The sequence below is a fragment of the Sapajus apella genome, unplaced genomic scaffold, assembly GCF_009761245.1.
Source record: "Sapajus apella isolate SASKATOON/1434 unplaced genomic scaffold, GSC_monkey_1.0 scaffold10, whole genome shotgun sequence".
In the NCBI taxonomy this organism is placed as follows: domain Eukaryota; kingdom Metazoa; phylum Chordata; class Mammalia; order Primates; family Cebidae; genus Sapajus; species Sapajus apella.
The window spans coordinates 7,843,159-7,863,204 of NW_022436950.1; the positions used below are offsets into that span (position 1 = coordinate 7,843,159).

Below are 20,046 nucleotides of genomic sequence, written 5' to 3' on the forward strand. Positions count from 1 at the left end.
GGGACAGGGACCTCTGGCAGCCGAATCTACTCTGCCTTAACAGAATCCAGTGCTTCTGGGAGTCATACCTGTCATTAAAAAATTATTAGGCCAGGGAAAGCAGGCCTGAAACCATCTTCTGCAGAAGCCAAGCAGAAAAGAAAGGAACCTGTTGCCGCCTGACACAGAGAAAAGCAGCAAGAAAGCAAAGATCCAAATGGAGGGGTTCCTGGGAACAGCCAGCCTCACAGTATGGAAGGCAGGCCTCTCTGGATGGAACACCTCATTACTTTCCAGTTGGAAACTGGATTCACATCAATGCCCAGTGCATAACCAAAGCCAGTGGCAGAAGACAAAAGGACAGAGTTTTTCATGGAAAAAGTAGAAATACCACGGGGAGCTTCAGAAACAAAACCCTTCACAAAGAAAATCATGTCCTTCCTCTTTCCTTTCTTAATCATAGGATTTGGGTCATTCTTCTATAGGCAGGCAAGTTTACTGTACATATTCTGGAATACTACTGTTCAGAATGTCAGATTAAATACAGTGCCAACACTGAATGAAGGCATATTACTGGGGAAAAAAAACTACTGAAAAAGGAGGACATGATTATCTACGACGACATCGTAATTCAAGGCCTACCTATTGTACCAAGTAAGACTGGAAGCAGTCTAACACTGGGAGTATTCTTATACCTACTATTTCTAAAATCTCCTCAACACATCTGGGAGGAGTACATTGTTCAGCCCATTGCACAGTTGAGAAAACAGGCCAGGAACTTGTCAAAAGTCATACAAACTCCTACCTGGCAGCCAAGACCAGATCCAGTTAAAGACAGACTCAAAATCTAGTGTCACTTTTATTACATTCCGGGTGAAGGTCATAAGTTAGACAGAGGCAGATGATGAAGTAAAATAAACCACCTATGTCTCAAACACATATCAACTTTCTATATTGAAACAAAAGCCTGACCACCTCCTTTGAAAATTATTCAGTTCTATTCAAATGTATTTAAAATTTATCCTCTGAAAAATGTCAGCACCTCATTAAGATACCTCTTGTTGAAAAAAAACTGCAAATGGGGTTAATTTATCTTAAAGAATTAGGTACAAAATCACTTTTGCAGTAGCTCCAGGGTTCCATATGCAAAATATTTTGTTCAAAAAACATCAGGAAGAAAAAAACCTTTTCCTGACTGGAACAAAACCAGGCTGTTTGGAGTGGCAGTGGGTGGGAGGTGGAGTGGATTTTGGCTGCTTCTTACAGCTACGAACACAGGACAATCATCCTTAGTAGGGGTAGCCCGGCAGTGAGAGAAGTAGAAGGCGTCAAGAAGCAAGTGTCTGAAAAGGACTGGGTGGAGAGAGGACAGGTTGGAAGAGAGCAGAGAGAGGCAGGTCATGTCTGTGGTGGAAAGGAAGCCAACTTCTTAGGGAAGGTTCCAGTAACGGCAGGGGACTGAGGCAGTGGGGTGACCAGAGCAAGCAAGGGGCTCCTCCACAAGGTCCAGCCCTCACAGTAGGCCCACTATCACTGAGCAAAGCTCAGGCTTCCCCTGAAAAAGGAAGAGATGAGCACAGTAAGATGAAGGTGTGAATATCTAGACTGAAACACCATCACACACAATCCACTTACTCCAGCTGAATGCTTGCTTTCTCTTTGCATGTGGCTCACTGCAACTTCCACTTCCCAGGTTCAAGCAATTCTCCTGCCTCAGCCTCCCAAGTAGCTGGGACTACAGGCACCCACCAACATGACTGGCTAATTTTTGTATTTTTAGTAAAGATGGGGTTTCACCATGTTGGCCAGGCTGGTCTTGAACTTCTGACCTCAGGTGATCTGCCCACCTCAGCCTCCCAAAGTGCTGGGAATACAGGTGTGAGCCACCGCACCCAGCCAATTATGTATTTATTTATTTATTCATTCATTTTTTCTTTAGGCACGGGGTCTCAATCTGTTCTCGATTTGATCAAGTGATCTTCCTGCCTCAGCCTCCCGAGTACCTGAGACTACAGGCACGTGACACCACGTCCAGCTAATTATTTAAAACATTTTTTAGAGATGGGGTCTCACTATGTTGGTCAGGCTGGTCTCAAACTTCTGGGTTCAAGTGATCCTCCCACCTCAGACTCTCTAGTAGCTGGAACTACTGGCATGCATAAACCATGCCCACCTAATTCCAAGTCTAAGAGGGATGAAACAGGAAACTTCCTCAAATGTTTAACTCCCATGCCAAACCCAGGAAATGGCAGGAAATGTGAGAAGAGCCTGAAGTCCCTGGATATGGCAGGAGATAGGAATTTCCTTCCTGGGACAGTGGGTGAGGGCACTATGCCTGAGCACGCCTTGAAAGTGCTCCCCTTCCCAGTGACAACAGCATGGAGATGTTGGGGGGCAGGAGAAATCTTTAAAGGTAACAGTCACCTCATGGGCTGGCTGGGAGGCCTAAGGCCTTGCAAAGGCAGCTGGCGGTGGAGGAGAGCAGAAGAAAGGAGGGGAAGTGTGGGAGGGCCATAGAGGAAGCCTTCCGAAGATGGGATTGAGACATGGATTGAGATCCAAGGAACACAAAATCACGCATATCTAAGGCTGGTGAGGTTAATTCAGCCCCAGACCTTTCAACAGAGCCACACTAAGCCATCTCACAAAAACAGCGGTCCATCCTTCCTTTAAAGAAGCCCAGTACAACCACCTCTTACAGTGTTTACTAACTTTGGGGCCCACATCTTCAGATTTAAATCAAGCCTCTACTAATAACATCAGAATGCAGGAGAAAAGCTGATTACAAATAATTTTCAGCTCTCTGCGTGACAATCTTATAAATGACAAATATCTTGTTTTATTTCTTGAAAATATTTTACTTTGAATTCTTATTTTAATCCTGAAGATGCACAGCAAAATCTGTGTTCACAATTAATTCTGCTTTACTTTGAAGTGACCTTAGGTGAACCATGTAACTGTCCAGTGCCTTCATTGGGGAACTGAGACTGGAGGGACAGAGAACACAGCAGAGGTCTTCCAAAGGCTCCCTTGTCCCAGTGTTGTCACCACTGGCCTGAAATAAAACAGCTCTGCTCCACCTCCAGTCATGACTACAGATGGGTCTTCTGGGAACCTTTCTATTATTCTCAGAAGCAGTGTTTGAAGCAATCATCTCTCACTGCGAGCTGCCTGGGCAAAGTCTCCACTGAGGATAAAACCCAATACCCAAACACTGTTTCTTTACCACTAACCGAAGCCCCAAATTACATTATCATACTCACGAGCCTTGGCTCTGTGAGCTTGCTGCAGACACTATGGTAACCCAGGAAGAGCAAAGCATTTTATTTTTCAAGTTGTAGGACTCCCAGGCAGGGAAAGGCATGAAACTCTGGAGGGGTTGTAATGGGGGAGGGCGCTGGGCAGTGGGGAAGGGTGGGTGCAGCTTCCAGAGAAAGCTGTGTCAGGTGCTGCTCCCTTCCCTGGATGTGGCTGAGGAGTGCTGAGAAGGCTGTCGCAGATAAAAATGCTTGCCAAGGGGATTCCATGTTAATAGAGCAGACGAAACTAGCACAGAATTGTGAAAATAGATATACACATCACCGAAGTTATTGCTAAGCGTTTTGGTTACATGGCACCGTGCTATGGAGAAAACACAAGAGGAATGAGCCCTGCTTACAAGGACCTCAAAATCTAACAGGACAACAGAACTGTGCACTGATAGCTCTAAAGTGCACAGAAAGATGACGGGTACTGTAGGGGTGGAGAGCTGGGAAAATGCATGCTGACAGGGAGGATGGAGTCCCATAACCATAGCCCAGCCCCCTCTCTCTCAAACTTCAGCCGCCACCCCATCTCCACTCCCTGCAGGGTGGGAAAGCTGTGGTCTTCCTATTGGGAGCTCATCCCCCACCTGGGGTTGGGTCCTGACTCCCAGAATCTTCTTGACCAGGCTCCAAATATCCGTTCCTTCTTCCTGTCTCTTTTACCATTTACCTTCCTACTCGGCTTACAAACATACTCCAATATCTCTATTTAAAAAAAAAAAAAAAGAAAAAATCTGAAAATATTTTTTACCTTTCTATTACAGTGGTAATATGTGTTCACTGCGGAAAACGTTAAAAATAAAGGTGGAAAGGCTGGGCGCGGTGGTCATGCCTTTAATCCCAGCACTTTAGGAGGCTGAGGAAGGTGGATCACCTGAGGTTGGGAGTTCAAAACTAGCCTGGCCAAGATGGTGAAACCCCGTCTCTACTAAAAATACAAAAATTAGTTGGGCATGGTGGTGAGTGCTTATAATCCCAGCTACTCAGGAGGCTGAGGCAGAGAATTGCTTGAACCTGGTAGGCAGAGGCTTCAGTGAGTCGAGATCGCTCCACTGCACTCCAGCCTGGACAACAGAGTGAGACTCCATCTCAAAGAAAAAAAAAAGGTGGAAAAAGAAGGAGAAAAATATCTCCTATAAATCCACCATAAGGAGATAACTATTATTTCTATTCTGGTGCATAATTTCTGTACCTTCAATGCTTTGTACACTGTCTGAACAAAGCAAATATCCAATAATATTTACTAAATGAATGACTGCCTAATGACAGTCTCATGGGGGAAATGGCATTCTGGCTGGATCTCAAGGGCTGAATAGGAATCTGACTGGTAGAGCTGAGGGGAAGAAAGCAAATGTAATGTCCTAAGAATGGCAACTCCAGATTAGGCCAAACCAACCCTTCAGTGGCAAGAGGGAAGGCTGAGAGGCCTGGAGGGCAGGTGGTAGATGGCCACACCATGGGGTGAGTTGGTGGAGGTCTTTGAATGTCCTTTGCCAGAGACTGGACTTTTGTGGCTAGTTGTGACCTAGTGTCAGAGGATGCTGAGTAATAGTATAAGAGGACCAGATTCAGCTTCTAGAACATCATCTAACACTACTGGGGACACAGAATACATTAGGGTGCAGGAAAGATGGCAAGAACTTGAACCAGGATGGTGGCTGTAGTAACAGAAAAAAGAAGACTGATTAGGGACACTTCGCAAAGGTCACACTGTTAGCACTTGGAACTGCTTGCATGTGGCAGATGTGAAACAGGCTAGCAACTTCGAGTCTGAATGGCTTGGTGGATGCTGACGCTGTTGATCTAGAGAACACAGAGCTTAGACTTGGGTTGGAACAGGAGCATTTTTACTGCATGAAAAGAAGGGAAAGGATGCGGCAAGGCAGAGAGGAATTTTGATGTGGAAAGGGGGACTTCAGCAGATGAAGTTGGCTGGCCTCTCTGGTTTCCAAGAAGAAGAAATGAAAGGTACTTGGGAGAATGATGGGTCTTAAAGCAAAGAGGAGTGGAAGGCAAGGTTGAGGTTGGAACCCAAGAAAAACGCTTGGAACCTTAGTAACAAATAAAAGGATTCCCAAGTAGCACTGAAGGTTCAGCTGAGAAAGCCTGAACTGGTACACACCATAGTTCTACAATGTCCAATTCTCAGAGAGTAATGAGTTAGGCGGGAGGAAAAGATCTGCTCAGCTACAAGGAATGGGCAGAGTCTTGAAGGATATGAGAAGATGGCAGGTGGGAAAACTCAATCTTGACTGTTGTCAGGTCCCTGGAGCTGGGGATGGGGCCTGCAGCACAGCACAGAGCTCAGTTACACATAAAAGGCAGCTTCTCTCCTCTAGGCATGAGAAGACAGGCTGATCACAATAAGACTCTGAAGTCCATGCATTTCTAGCACAGAAGACAGGTAGAAAAGAACAAGGAAAAAATTACCATTGTATGGACTTTTATCTTTTATTCTGAATGACAGACTGGAAAATTTCAATGGAGAGACAAGACCTAAGATTAGGAAGGATCACTCTGACAGCTGAATACAGAAGAGATGACGTGAGGTAGGAGCAGAGGCTGCAAGAACAGTCATGAGGCCACTGTTCGTCAAGGTGAGAGAGAATAGCTCGGACCCAGATATCAGTGCCAGCAGTTAAGGAAGGGGCAGATTCTGGAGACATTCAGAAGGCAAAGCTGCGATGATTCACTGGCAGACTGGATGCACATGCAGCATGAGAGAAAGACCAAAGGCAAGAATGACCCCATGGTTTTTGATCTAAGTAAATGGCTGAAACAGGCAACGTCTGGAGTACACTCTGGGTCCTGACTAATCCTGTACAGCACACAGCAAGGATGTCACAGGAGATGCAAACTGAGGACAGCTAATAAATTGTGAGACCCTTTTTTTATTATTTGGATCTTTGGCCCTAAGATTCTAAGGTCTAAGGACTTAGTTACTAGTCAGAGAATAAGGCTCTCACAACCAACATGTGAGAAATATACTAAAAATACATTACTCAGTATTTATTGACCTAAAAACCTAAGCACTAGCTTAATGAATGCATACATGTCCAAGATTTTCTTGTGAGTGTTAAAAAAAAAAATCTAGTGGGCATTAAGAAAACATTGGAACAGTCTCTCTATAGCTGACTATGCCTGCTCCAGAAAGTAAGCCATTCCAATAGACTAAGGAAAAATACACAGCTTTCTCCACTTCAGCTCCAGATGAGACTGGTGGCTACCCAGCAGCTGTGGCACAATGCTGTTGGCCCTGCTCTGGCTCCTTCTAAGTTCAAGACTTTACGCCAAGAGAAGTCACCACTGCATGCAAAAGCAGCCTCGGACATTGGTCACACAGGCTTCGGAGACCCTCCTCTTCATCACTGGGTTCTTGAGGCAGGCTACCCCTTGCCAGGTGGCCTTCTCTGGCTCCCTGACCCTCCCATCTGGTTCTGAACTTTTTTCCCCCTGTCCTTGCTAAATTCAAGCTTTCCTTGCCAGTGTCTTGAAGAAGCACCATCCCTTGGATGTGAGTCGGGAATCTGACCTCTCATTTCATGCATCTTGACTATGGGTAAGAGATACTCATCCCCAGGACTAACCAACCAGGTCTACCTCTCACGTGGTCACTTGGTCTGGGTAGTGTGTTTGAATAATCACAGTACAAGGAGTGTGGTTAGTGGGCTTTGCCCTACAACCCTGTCTCTAGTCCAAACTCTCATACTTCCGATCTGGCTTGGCTTGCACTGAGGCCCACAGCCCCTCCTGGATCCTGTGCCTACTTCACACCTGCTCTCTAGTCCCTAATGCCAGTGGCCTGGGCATCAGACACTACCTCCAGCAGAAACCCCAGAGGTCAACTGAGTTACAGAGTTTGCCACTTTCTAGTGCTTCTTTTATGATCCTCATATTTTAGAAGCTCATTAGATTGGGCAGCTTTTTATTTTTTGGGTCTGACTTTGGCAGGCATAACTCAGACTCAAAAGTTCTTTTCTGTTGACTCAAGTTAGCTTTCTTCTACGGGCTTTTAATTTTCTATTTAGTTAAACTTTCACAAAAATAAGCATTTATAAAAATATAAAAGTTACACATTTTCAAAAAACATTAGAAAATACAAAAAAGTAGAAAAAATTACTCATAGTTTTACTACCCAAACATAACTGCTATTGGCATTCTATTTTATTTCCTACTGGTCTTTTTCCATTCATTTTTTTCCCCCATGCATGCTCCCACCACCATCAAAATATGACTGCTGGTATACTGTCCTCACAATTTCTTCTTTGTTTTCAGATAGCATTTGCCTCTTAAATCTTAAAAAAAAAAAAAAAAAAAAAAAACCATAAAAGTGGTCTTTTTTTTAACCCCATATTTAAGAGTCATAAAAGCCAAATATAATGTGTATAACTTGTTTTGATGCCAATTCAGGCAAATCTTTGGGAGAAGGCAAGGAAATATATTATGGACTGGGTTTAGAATGACACCAAGACATCAGTAGTCACTGTTAGGTGTGCTAATGGCATTGTGGTATATAAGAAAATGTCCAAAATTTTTACAGCTTCATACTGGAATATGTGTGAGTGAAATGACATGTCTGTGGTTTGTTTTAAAATACTTTGACAATAAAAAGAAGTCTTGATAGTAGTTGAATCTGGGAGGTGGGGAGGATAGATTTATTGTGCCATTTACTTTCAAGTATGTTTGAAAATTTTTACAATAAAAATATTGAAGTATACATAGTTCAGTCAAGTAGTTTTAAAGGCTTGTTATGAAAAACAGCTGCCCTCTGTCTCTCTGTCACTTCCCAAGAGTAACTACTTTTACCACTTTAAAAAGCATATTTGGGTATTAACTTCTGCATAACCTGCCTGCTGCTTCTTGATTTTTTTTTAGGCATTATTTGCAAACTTTTCACTACAGAAGATAATTTATTTTTCCTTCCATACACACTCCCTCCGCCACCATGCCCACATGACCATTCAAGTCTTTAATCCTCCTAATACATGACAATGATCAGAATTCACTTGATCAATCTACTATTACAGTTATAGAAATACTGTTACCTTTCTACATAACTTTACATTCTCACTGGAATTAATAACTGTCTTTTTATTTGCTTGATTTTCTGTGTACTATGTACATTAATCTACCCCAGACTTTCCACCAACCATCTATTTGGTTCTCAAGGTATAGTCCATGTATCCCTAGGGATCCCTGAGACCCTTCCAGGGGTCCAGGGAGTCACAACTATTTTCTTAATAATACTAAGGCAGTGTTATATGTCCTTTCCACATGCTGACATTTATACTGGTGGCACAAAGGCCCTCAGGGGTAAAGCTGCTGCCTTGGTGCAAATCCGGCAATGGCACCCAGCGCACCTGTGGCCACCAGTCTCCAGCACCACATACTCATGTAAAACAAATGAAGATTCGGGACAGAGGAGTAAAAATTATTAATTTTATGATGTCTCAACCCTTGATTGTCTTTTTCACTTCTGTTGCATGTGGAAGCAGGCTGGTGGTCTTGAGGAAAAGCGTTTACATAACTGAGTCGTGAAGGGAACTATTGCTCATTTTATGGAACATTGTTTTTATTGAAGGAACAGCTGACACACAAACTATAGTTATTTAGACTTGGGTATCTGGGGGAGAGTGAGAAAGCACAGTCTCTGGTGTCTCTTCTTTTTTTCTTGTTTTGTTTTGTTTTTTCTCCACATGAGGTCTCACCATGTTTCCCAATCAGTGAAATCCTCCTGTCTCAGCCTCCCAAAGTGCTGGGATTATAGGCATGAGCCATTGTGCCCAGCCCCCATTTTGTTTTTTGACACAGAGTCTTACTCCCATTGCCCAGGCTGGACTGCAGTGGTGTGATCATGGCTCACTGCAGCCTCAATTTCCCAGGCTCAGGTTATCCTCCCACCTGAGCCTCCCCAGTAGCTGGGACTACAGACATACACCACCGCACCCGGCTACCTTTTGTATTTTTAGTAGAGACAGGGTTTCAATATGTGCCCAGGCTGATCTCGAATTCCTGGGCTCAAGCAATCTGCCTGCTTCAGCCTCCCAAAGTGCTGGGACTACAGGCATAAGCCACTGTGCCTGTAACTAACTTTGAGAAACTATTTATTACAGTTTTGTGTAGTACAAAAATGAATATCCACAATTATCTGAAAAAGTTATCAAAATGCTCCTTTCTTTTCCAGCTACATAACTACATATCAACCAAAACAACTGATTCCAACAGACAAAATGTAGAAACCCATGAGAGGATCCAGCTTAGCATCTTCTTTTTTTTTTCAGACAGAGTTTCACTCTTGTTGTCCAGGCTGTAGTGCAATGGTGAGATTTCAGCTCACTGCAACCTCCATCTCCCGGATTCAAGCAATTCTCCTGCCTCACTCTCCCAAGTAGCTGGAATTACAGGCACCCGCCACCACGCCCGGCTAACTTTTTGTATTTTTAGTAGAGACAACGTTTCACCATGTTGGCCAGGCTGGTCTTGAACTCTTGACCTCAAATGACTGACCTCCCAAAGTGCTAGGATTACAGGCGTGAGCCACTGTGCCTGGCACTTAGCATCTTCAAGACAGACCTAAAGGACAGTGTAGTAGCTGCGACAAGGACCCTGACTGGCCCTTTACAGGAAAAGTCTGCCAGCTCCGATCTAAGTGATTCCTTCACTTCTTTCCAGTATTAGAGTATTTGTTTCCTAGGTCTCACATCTTCCTCTTTCTTGATTTACTCCTCCTTCATTTCGGTGAAGCACATCCCCTGGTGGCTTTCTGAGAAAGGGTATGTAAGATGCACATTTTTGTTGAGGCCTTGTATGTCTGAAGATGTCCTTTCCTACCCTTGCCCTTTATTGATAGATTTGTTGGGTACAGAATTTTGGCATGAAGATCACAGTCCTTCAGAAATTAGCTCTGCTTGACTGTCCTCTAACTTCTAGGGTTCTGGTAGAAAAGTCTGAAGTATTCTGATTTCCAATTTTCGTATGTCTTTTCTTTGTCCACAGTGTTCTGAAATTTTATGATGATGTGTCTCCACCCCTGTGCTAGGCAGTATGCCCTTTCAATATGGAAAATCATATCTTCCAGGAATGGGGCATTTCCTAGAATTATTTTGTTGATCATTTCTTTTCCTCTGTTTACTTTGTTCTGTATTTCTGGAATACTCATTGAAGAGATACTGTATATCTTGGACTAGTCCTCTAATTTTTTGTCTTTCCTATCTTTTTCTGGGACAACTCCTCAACTTTATCTTTCAATAGGAATCTTGAATCTTCTTTAATTATTCTAACCTGTTTTTAATTCTCAAGAGCTTTTTCTCCCCCCGCCAAATGTTTCTTTTTTAAAATATCAAGATTTTGTGAAACAGCTACTTTTTCAAAAAATTCCCTAAAGATATAAGTGATAATTTCTTTTCCCTGCTAGTGTGTTTTGTTCTAGTTACTTTTTCTGTTTGTTTCCTTTTTTCCTGTTTGTTTGTACTCCAGTTGAATTACATATATACTTAGAAGCCCCAGGGCTAGGCGTAAACTCTGGACAGGGTTTCATCAAAGTAAAATAAAGCTGTTGTTGAATCAAAGCATTGGTAATAGCTTCCCTATTCTACATTAGAATCCTCCCTCTGGGCTGTCTCTTCATACATGGAAATGAAATCCTAAAAAGCTCTGACTGTGTGGGTAAAGCTTATTGTCTGTAAGCTTTACTACAGGGAGAAACAGCTGGGCTGTTGATTGGGAAACTCTTAAGGTTAGTATCTTTATGTTTTTATTATTTTTTTTTTCGGCAGTCATCTTCAGCTAATATCTTTACGTTTTTATTCCTCACTATTCAGATTACTCAGAGATTTTCCCATGTCCTGACTCATGGATATAGGCCTGGCGACCAGTATTCTGGGGCTGGCGGCAAAAAGCAAGCTGACACTCTTAACATTCAGTATGCCAACATTCACTCAACCTCCCCTAAATGTGTTCTCTAGACAGGGTCAAGTAAGAGGTGTCTGAACTAGAGGACATCAAACACCACCATCAAGCATGTTTGATGTTCTCTAGTTCAGACACCTCTTACTTGACCCTGTCTAGAGGACACATTTCTGATCTTCTGCTAAGTTATAGGAGGGGCAATTTTTAAAAATAAACTTTCAATACTGTTGTTACCCTCCTTCTCCCCCACCCCTCCCCCACCTTCTAGAATTATCTGGTACTGTCAGTTTCTGAATTGTTTAGGGTTCTACTGCACAAACTGGGTTGTTTCTTGGCTTTCTCTATTGCTGGCTCAGGATTCAGCTTTCTCAGGACTGCTAAGTCAGTTACCACTCATCCATCTGCTACTCAGCTTCCAAACTTTTGTTGCTGTTGTCTCCTCTCCCACTCTCTTTGTTCTTGTGGGTTTATGTCTTTTAAAAAAATCCCTTTACTGTTGCTTTAGTGAGGTTTTGGGAGGGAATGAAAGTAAATGTGGGTATTTGATCCTCTATCTTTATTTGGAACCTCTTTATAATTAAATATCTTTTTTTTACTTCCATTTAAATATTACAGTATAAACACTTTCCATATTCTTCCATGGTCTCTGTCAATAGCTTTAATAACTGCATATATTCCATTGAAAATGCACCACAGCTTACCTAATCATGACCCTATTTCCGAATATTTAGAGTTGTTTCGGATGCAGGGAGGGGTCTAGTTTCTCTTTCATGTATCTCTCTCCTGTTGTTCCCTATAGGCACATCCCGACGACCGGCATAGAGGTATTTTTCCCTATGCCTAGGAACTCCTGCTGACATCCTTCTCTGTTCTTGGTCTGTGGTTTCACCACCTTGTGCCTTGATTATGGCACTACCTTGCTCATTCATCTTCACAGCTCCAATCTTCCTGCATGACGATGCAACGCTGACCTTTCTAAAACCATCTTTCTCATGACACTTCAGAGGAACCCTAACACCTACAATTCATTTGTGAGTGGCAATTGTGATTCTCCAGTTTGATTTCACCCCACCTACGTAAACTCTTTTCACTTTACCTAATGTCTTCCTCCAAACAGGTTCTGCTCTCCCAACTGCAGGGTGAGCTGTCCCTCCTGCCTTGCCAAGCCTCATTCAATCCCACTTACACCCTGTCTCCTGAATAAGCCTCCCCAGCATCACTCTGCTTACTCAGTTTCTTCCTTCATGATAGCAGGCATGAAGTATGTTCAAAGTGCTTAGAGTCAGTCTTGCCTTCTAAGTGGGGCTGACGGCTCTTCTGAGGCAAGGACTCTGACATTTCTTCCCTATTATGGCTGCTCCATACCTCCCTTGTCCTACCACCATGGCACCCCAGCCAGTGCCAGGAACATGGTGGGTGCTTCCCATAACTCATGGAATGGAACAGAGGTAAGTGGAGAAAGAAAACGTGTAAGTTGTTACCTTGCCCCCTGGAGTCAGTGTCCAGATCACAGAGAAGGTCAGCTTGTCGGACATGGGGTTGAGACTGCACAGCTCCTCACACAGCAGCCTGGGAAGCATGGGGACCACCTGTAAACAGAGTGCAGGCCCGTGAGCACCTTTCTCCAACACACTTAGGAGAAGCCCAGAGGGCAGAGTTTTGGTGAACAGCTTCAGCTCTTCCCGAGCAAGCTGAAGATGGAGGTGGCTCCGTTCCCAGACACTGCAGAAAGACCACACTATCGTATACTTTTCCATGCGCCTCTACAGTCAAATGGAAATGTGAGCTGGGAGAGTGAGGAGAGCTGGTAGAGGAAGGCAAAAGTACACTGCAAGCAATGGAAAATAGCTACACTGTATTATCTACTAAACTTGATGCTCCAGACTTAAGAAGTACTTGTGCTTTGGGACATAAACACTCCAGTTGAATTATACATATATTTAAGAGCCCAAGGACTGAGAGTAAACTCTGGACAGGGTTTCATCAAAGTAAAGTAAGCTATTGTTATTGTTGAATCAATGTTTTAGTAATTAATATACCACAGTTTACCAAATGACATATTGGAATATTGAGAGAAAACTTTAATAAAACATCACTAGAATGATAAAACTGAAAGGGTCATACATCCAGGTTTCCTAGATAAACAGTGTGATCAACTAGTTATCCATTTTCCCATTTTTTAATCCTAAATGATTTCTTCTCCTTATTGATCTGTCTATTCCATAATAATGAGTCAACGGTATACACTCTTTAATTAAAAACTGTTTCTCAACTTACTTTCAAATGATGACTTGCAGTTGTCCCAAAATATTCCTTGTTTTTCTACTATTCCAAAGATGAAGTGAATATCTCTACCTACATCTCCTGAAGATACTTCAAAATCTCTCTCCCATCTACTCTTGTCTGTTCCTTTTCCCATATTTTTCTTGATTTGTGGCAGGAACATCCACCCCACCTCTCTAACTAAAAACTTCAGCAGAACTAGCCATTTACTCAACATATTTCCTGTGGCCCACTTTGGTTTGCAGTGTTGAGCACGGATAATACTGTAACCCCCACGCTAGGTAATTGAGAAGTGATAGGCAAAGGGCGGCCATGCTGTAGATGAGGTACATTTAGCAAATTATGTTTCTTTACAGGCAGAAACAGAACAAATCCCAGTGGCTTCTTATTCTGTGTGAAGTATCTGCAACTATACTCTGCTTTAGTACAGTAAGTATCTTTGGTATGGAATAGTAATCTAGAACTCATGGCCTACACCAGTAACAAATAATTTACAATTGTTTGGTATTTCTAAAGGATGCCTCATCTTTTAACATCTATGTGAAACCTAATGACTACCTGATAACTTTGGTAACAGCTTTTCCTAACAGCTTTTGGTAACAGCTTTTACAGACAACTACTTTTGAAACTGTTTCTTGCCATTGCATTTGCACCATCTTTTCAGTTAATACTATATTTTCTTTGCTAGTATTTTATGATACATTCGAATGTAATCTAAATATTTAATATTTTCTTGTATATGTCAAGTGTTGTATAAAATGATATATTTTCACCTGTTTAAAAATAGTGCATAAAATGGAGAAAGCTTCAATATGGTATTGAATTATAGATTTCACATACTCAGCCTTTGGGCTATACTAGGTACTGAACTGGCATCCTCCCCTCCCCACCCCTAGTTATATGTTGAAGCCCTAACCCCTAATGTGACTGCATATAGAGATAGGGTCTTCCAGAGGTAAGTAAGGTTAAATGAGGATACGGGGTGGAGACCTGATCTAACAGGCCTGGTGACTTTATGAGAAAGAGACACAAGACTCTCTCTGCATGAATAGGCACAGAGAAAAGGCCACGTGAGGGCACAACCATATGCAAATCAAGAAGAGGCCCTCCGCAAGAACTGAATTGGCTACACCTTGATATGGAAATTCTGGCCTCCAAAACTGGGAGAAAATAAATCTCTGTTGTTTAAGCTATCGCATGTTGTTATAGGGGCCCGAGCTAAGACACTAACTCAAGTTTGTTGGGCGTGTGTTCTTGCATCCTCCTCTGGGCTGCATTAACTGACAATTCGTTCTATCAACTGTATTTTGGTAACTGACTGCTCAGCCACCTAGCACACTTGCTGCAATGATATTAGTCCAGGGTTTAATGCCTGTTTTTTTTTTTTTTTTTTTTAACAGATAGTAAGGGTGTCTTCTAAGGGTTCAAGGCAGTATCTTACTTTAAGTCACAAAGCTGAGCATTTGATTATGCATCATAATTCCTGACTTCATATTGTAGTGTTTGTCAAAAGAAAGTCATTACAACTTGGGCCAGAATTAGATCCTGAAACAGAAAGAAAACACTGATGGAAAAACTAGTGAAATCCAAACAATGTCTGTTTCTTAGTTAGGACACATGAAGCATGGTCATGTAAGATGTTAACATGGAGGAACTGGGCATGGGACCATTCTGTACTACCTTTGCAACTTCTCTGTCAACTACAAGCATTCCAAAATAAAAGAGCTTATTAAAAAGAAAGTCACTGTGTTCATTAATTGGTGGTGTGTTACAAACTTAAATATGAAATAAATGTATGCTAATTATCTAGTGAAAACCTGATCTGTTTCTACATGATAGAGTCTGGGGTTCAGATTTTATTTGCAAAAAGGGCTTCACCACTTAAAAAAAATACAGCAAGGTCCAAAGACGTTTTTACCAACTCAGTGACATGCAGACTCAGCAGCAGCATGGTACAGGAAAGAGGGCAAACGCTTTGCCACCTGAGAGACTTGGGGGCTAATCTTGGGCCCACCACTTCTTGTACAATTTGGGCAAGTTAGTAAAATTTTGAGTCGTGGTCTCCTTATTGGCAGAACAATACTGAAGATGCTCAATAAAAGTCAGCTCACTGGCCAGCCCACGGTGTCCAAGGTGCTATAACCAGGCTCAGGCATCCCCTTCAGCCTTGTGCCCTGGCCGTCTCCCAGGGCACTGGCGACATCAGTCACACAGGCCTTCCCATTGCGACTCCTTCACCTGCCTGTGTGCTGCTCCAGCCCTTGCCTGTGCTGGTCCCTCTTTCTAGAACACCTTTCTGGACATTTTACAGCTGGCAAATTCTTGCACATCCTTTCAATTTCTGCTCATTTCTATTGCTAAAAGGTTTATCCAAAACCCCCCAGGCAGAGTGCGTGCTGTGTTTTGTGCATCTCCCCTGTTCTTTCAAAGAGGATTTGGGGCTGTCCTACACAGTCGGCTACTTACTCCATCTCCCTGCTCTTCCGCTGCATTTACACACTGTCCTAATAGCTTCTTCAGGTGCCTCAAGTGCCACGGACAATGAATTCTCAGGAGCAATGGCCAGGCCTCACCCCTCTCTCTCCAGCACCTGATGCATGGTAGGCACTTCCAGTATGCAGACAACTGACTGACTCTGTCCAGGAGATGGACCACCTCATTTTTCCTACGTTTACTGCATCACATAAACATTTTATAAAATACACTAGAGACTTCTATTTAAACATCTTGACCAAAAAAGTCATAAGCAACTAGTATTTTAAATATAAGCTATGCTGCTTTGGCTACTACCTCCTAAAACTTATCAGCACATGCAGTGGCTGCACAGGCCATAAAAACTGTGTGGTGTCCTGTATCTTACACAGAAGACATTTTATTATTCATACTGCAATGGACAGATACCACACAATCTAAGTGCTCATGAAAAAGCTGAACATTAAAACTTTTTGGTTAGTATAATTATATTTAATTTTTAAGAAGCATTCCTTGAAAAAGATATTCACTAGGTCTTAAATAATTCAGATGAAATTCATAGAAAACCATCTTTATGTGCATACAGTTTTCTAAATAGATGGTTATTCCTCTGTGTTTCAAAGGAAAAGGAATTAAGAGGTTACAATCACATCTGTGGTTTGGCACATCACAGCCTCTCACAAATGGGGCCTGGTTCCTGCCAGGGTCACTGTGAATGTGCTCTCCCACAACCCCAGGCACAACAGGATCCCTGTGGAGGAGGTCTGGAAAGGAGAGGCAGGCAGCCCCTTCTGATTAGCTGCTTTCTGGAATCCAAGTCCCATTATGTCAGGCGGAGATGCGCCTGGACCATGGCGCAACAGTTCACGCACACAGGTCAGCTACATGAGGCCTGCCATGGTTCCTGAGAGCCTTTGGGCCAGGGGGATAAGTGTGGAACATCATGTCTGACTGGAAAAGAAAGGTCTCTCCAGGAGCTGAGAAACTCCTGGCTATCATTAGCACTGCGCAAATGTTCATGCACTCCCTGACCCCTTGATCCTTTTCCCCAGACTTGTCCTCATTAACTCCACTACATAGTGTGAACCACATGGATAATTCCTTCGAGGTTCTTTATTTCCCTCACTTCTACTATCCCTGCTCCACGAAGCCCACGACTGATCTTATAATCGGCCTTTCCAACTTCTGCAAGTCCTTGCCGAGCAGTGATAGAGACCTGGGCTGTGTGGAGATGAGTTGCTAAGCTGTCTTAGTTCTTACCTCCATGAGGGTTGGCAGGCTGTTCACTTGTCTTTGTTAGTTCCTTCCCTATGCCCCTCAGATGAGGTCCCAAAATGTTATTACTCTCCTCAGACCTCCTACCTGACTGCCTTCTCAATTGTTCTCAGCAGAAAATCTCAACTCTTCTTCACACAGAAAACAGATCATCAGACTCCATCCCTTGCAAGCAACTTTCCAGCTCTTTCCTTTGGCCAACTTCTCCCAGGACCCCTCACTTTACATGTGTGCCCTGGTCTCCTGCCATCTCACAATGAGCGTCTTCCCTGTCCAAGGCCTGGCCATCTGGCCTTGTGACTCCACATACCTCCGGACACCATGAACTGGATGTCCCACGAATATTTCAAACTCCACATGGAGAAGACAAAGGTCAGCATTTCCCCTCTTCTTCGCCTGTTCCCATGTCTACATTTCCCACCTCTGTTAACAGCAGCATTCTGCCGAAGTTAAATAAGCAAGGAAACAAATAACCACCCCTCCCTCAAAACCATCAAAGTCACAAACACCACACCCATGCCTCCCCATGCTCCTCACCCCTACCCCCAGAATACAGCTGGGATTAACCTGTGATTTTTCACTCTCCTCTCTCTTCCGTCTACATCCAATCACTTCCTAAGCCTAGGTCTAACATTCTAACTCTCTCAAATGAGTCTTTTCTTCTCCTCCTTCCACTGTTCAAGTGTGGATATGTCTCTCTTCTTCTCTCAGGATAAAAACCAGTAACAATTCTGGAGTAGAAATTATTCTAGATAAGACTTATTTATTCTTCAGATTTCTGCATCTTCTTACTAATCTCCACTTAATGAGAATCTGCAATTCCATTTATATTAGGCCACACTGCCTTTGCCTTCCCAATAGTTAAGGAATTTGGTAAATGGACTTTTGCATGTCCTGTAAATGAAGGAGGGCCTAGAGGGTTCAATGGAGCCAAGAGGTTTTTAGAAAAGCCTGGCCCCTCTATATTCAGTGGCTAAGGTCACAGGTGCTCAAGAGCTCCCCAGGGGGAAGGTGGAGAAGGACCCTATTTCTGAGAAGACAGCAAAGGCAACAGTGGGAAGCTAGCTTCTCTGTTTTCCCTGTCTTTTGCTTCTCCCTACTTCTTACGTGATATTGCCAGAATTGGGAAGAAACTGCAATTTGGAGTCACTAAAATGCTGCTTGTTTAGAATCTCCATTTGGCACTAGGCTGAAGACATTGATTGTCCTAGTTTTTCTGGGGTCTAGTTAGACAATACCACATTGGTAAACTCTCATAAGATTTTGGGAGCAAAGATCTCTGTTTGTGTTGGGGTAGTTACTCTCTGCCTCAAGAGCAGGTGACTGGGGAAAGGGTCCTGGTACTGATGACAATTTTCCTGCCTCTGGCCTCACTAACCTTCAACCACACAGGTACTAAGGTGATTTTCTATCTTGGTCGAAGGAGACCGTATCACTTCCCTACTTACCCTCAAAATCCAAGCTCCTTCGCCTACCACTCCAGGCCTCTCTTTGTAACTTTATCCTTGGCTGTCTCTACAACTCACACCTCAGCAATTCCAAACGGCATACTGCTCCTTGAACGTTTCATGCTTTTTCTAGCCTCTGCCTGGAATGTCCTCCTTGCCCACTTTTGTCTATCTAGAAATTTTCTACTCAAAATGTGAAACACTGTTCAAAGCACAATTGGTCTGTGAAGCCTTCTTGGCCCTTGCAGAAGCTCCTCTCCCACTACCAGTCCAGGCAGATACAACCTCTCTCTCTTCTCTAACACCTCCTCAGCTTTGGGGCACTTCTGTACCTGAAGACAGCCTGACGCACTGCAGGTGTTTCCTACCTGTGCACCTCCTCTGACTTCCCCAGGGCAAAACCAGAATCTGTCTCATCTTTACATCCCTGGAACATGGCACACAGCTGGTACTCAATAAATACCAAGTGGATGAAGACTGATAAGTACTTCATGCAGCAGAAAAGGAAACGGGGCTTGAGGGATGCTAAGTCCTCTTAAGCATGCTTCACGGCCAGGACCAAAGTTGAGTCAGGGCAGAGCTTAAAAGCTGGCCATGGAGAAAAGGGACACTGATGATAAGATGCTGACTTTCTAAGCATTCTGGACCAGGTCTGAGTAGAGAGAAACTGATCATTTGGGTAAATACACTACTGCCCAAAGCAGCTGGGTGGGGGTACCAACAAGACTATAAAACCTTACATTAGCCTCAGAGAGCAGAAACATCTGCTAAAGCCACAGCGGGCAGGCTGGCCAAGTTCAGCAGCAGGTTAGCCAGGACAGCCCTGTGACCAACACAAAGGGCCACAGAGGGGAAGAATCAATCATTCAGGCAAGGAGGAGCAGGAAGGACTAGCAGTGATGTGGGATCCAGATACCCACAAGCCAAGCCATAGGGGCTTCTCCACTACCTGGAGGGCTTGCAGGGCCTCTTCCACCCCTTTCAGCACAGGCCTTTGCTGGCTCCCCGCCCACACTCCCTCATGCCCTCAGTGCCCATTGGCCATGACAGCCCATATCTGCAGTCTGAGAATTGGTAACTTTTCCCCTTTTCTCCAAGGACTTTGAGGTTTTAACAACAAGGTACACTCAGCTAGCTCCCCACTTACACACTGAAATAACTTAAAGGAGACAGATAATTCACTTGCCAGCCAACATCTCTGTTTAAAGAGTTTTCTTTTCCATATCAACACTTCCATGAATTCAGAATTTGATCAACTCTTTGCTACACAGTTTGACATTAACAAAACATCAACACTCTGAAAACCTGCTGGTGTCAGAAAGAAACATCTTAAAACTCTTTGGACTCTACATTAAGACAGGCTTCCAATCCCAATC

At 43.4% G+C, this 20,046-nt stretch overlaps 1 protein-coding gene across 2 annotated transcripts in view; it reads right to left on the reverse strand.

Annotated features, from left to right (window-relative positions):
* The window catches only part of DIS3L2 (DIS3 like 3'-5' exoribonuclease 2), a 385,644-nt gene that overhangs the window by 76,900 nt on the left and 288,698 nt on the right, over positions 1–20,046 (reverse strand). For both annotated transcript variants that reach the window (XM_032277907.1, XM_032277908.1), the window contains exon 12: positions 12,674–12,781. In XM_032277907.1, coding sequence (XP_032133798.1) covers positions 12,674–12,781 — 108 coding nt within the window. The remainder of the gene's footprint in view (positions 1–12,673; positions 12,782–20,046) is intronic.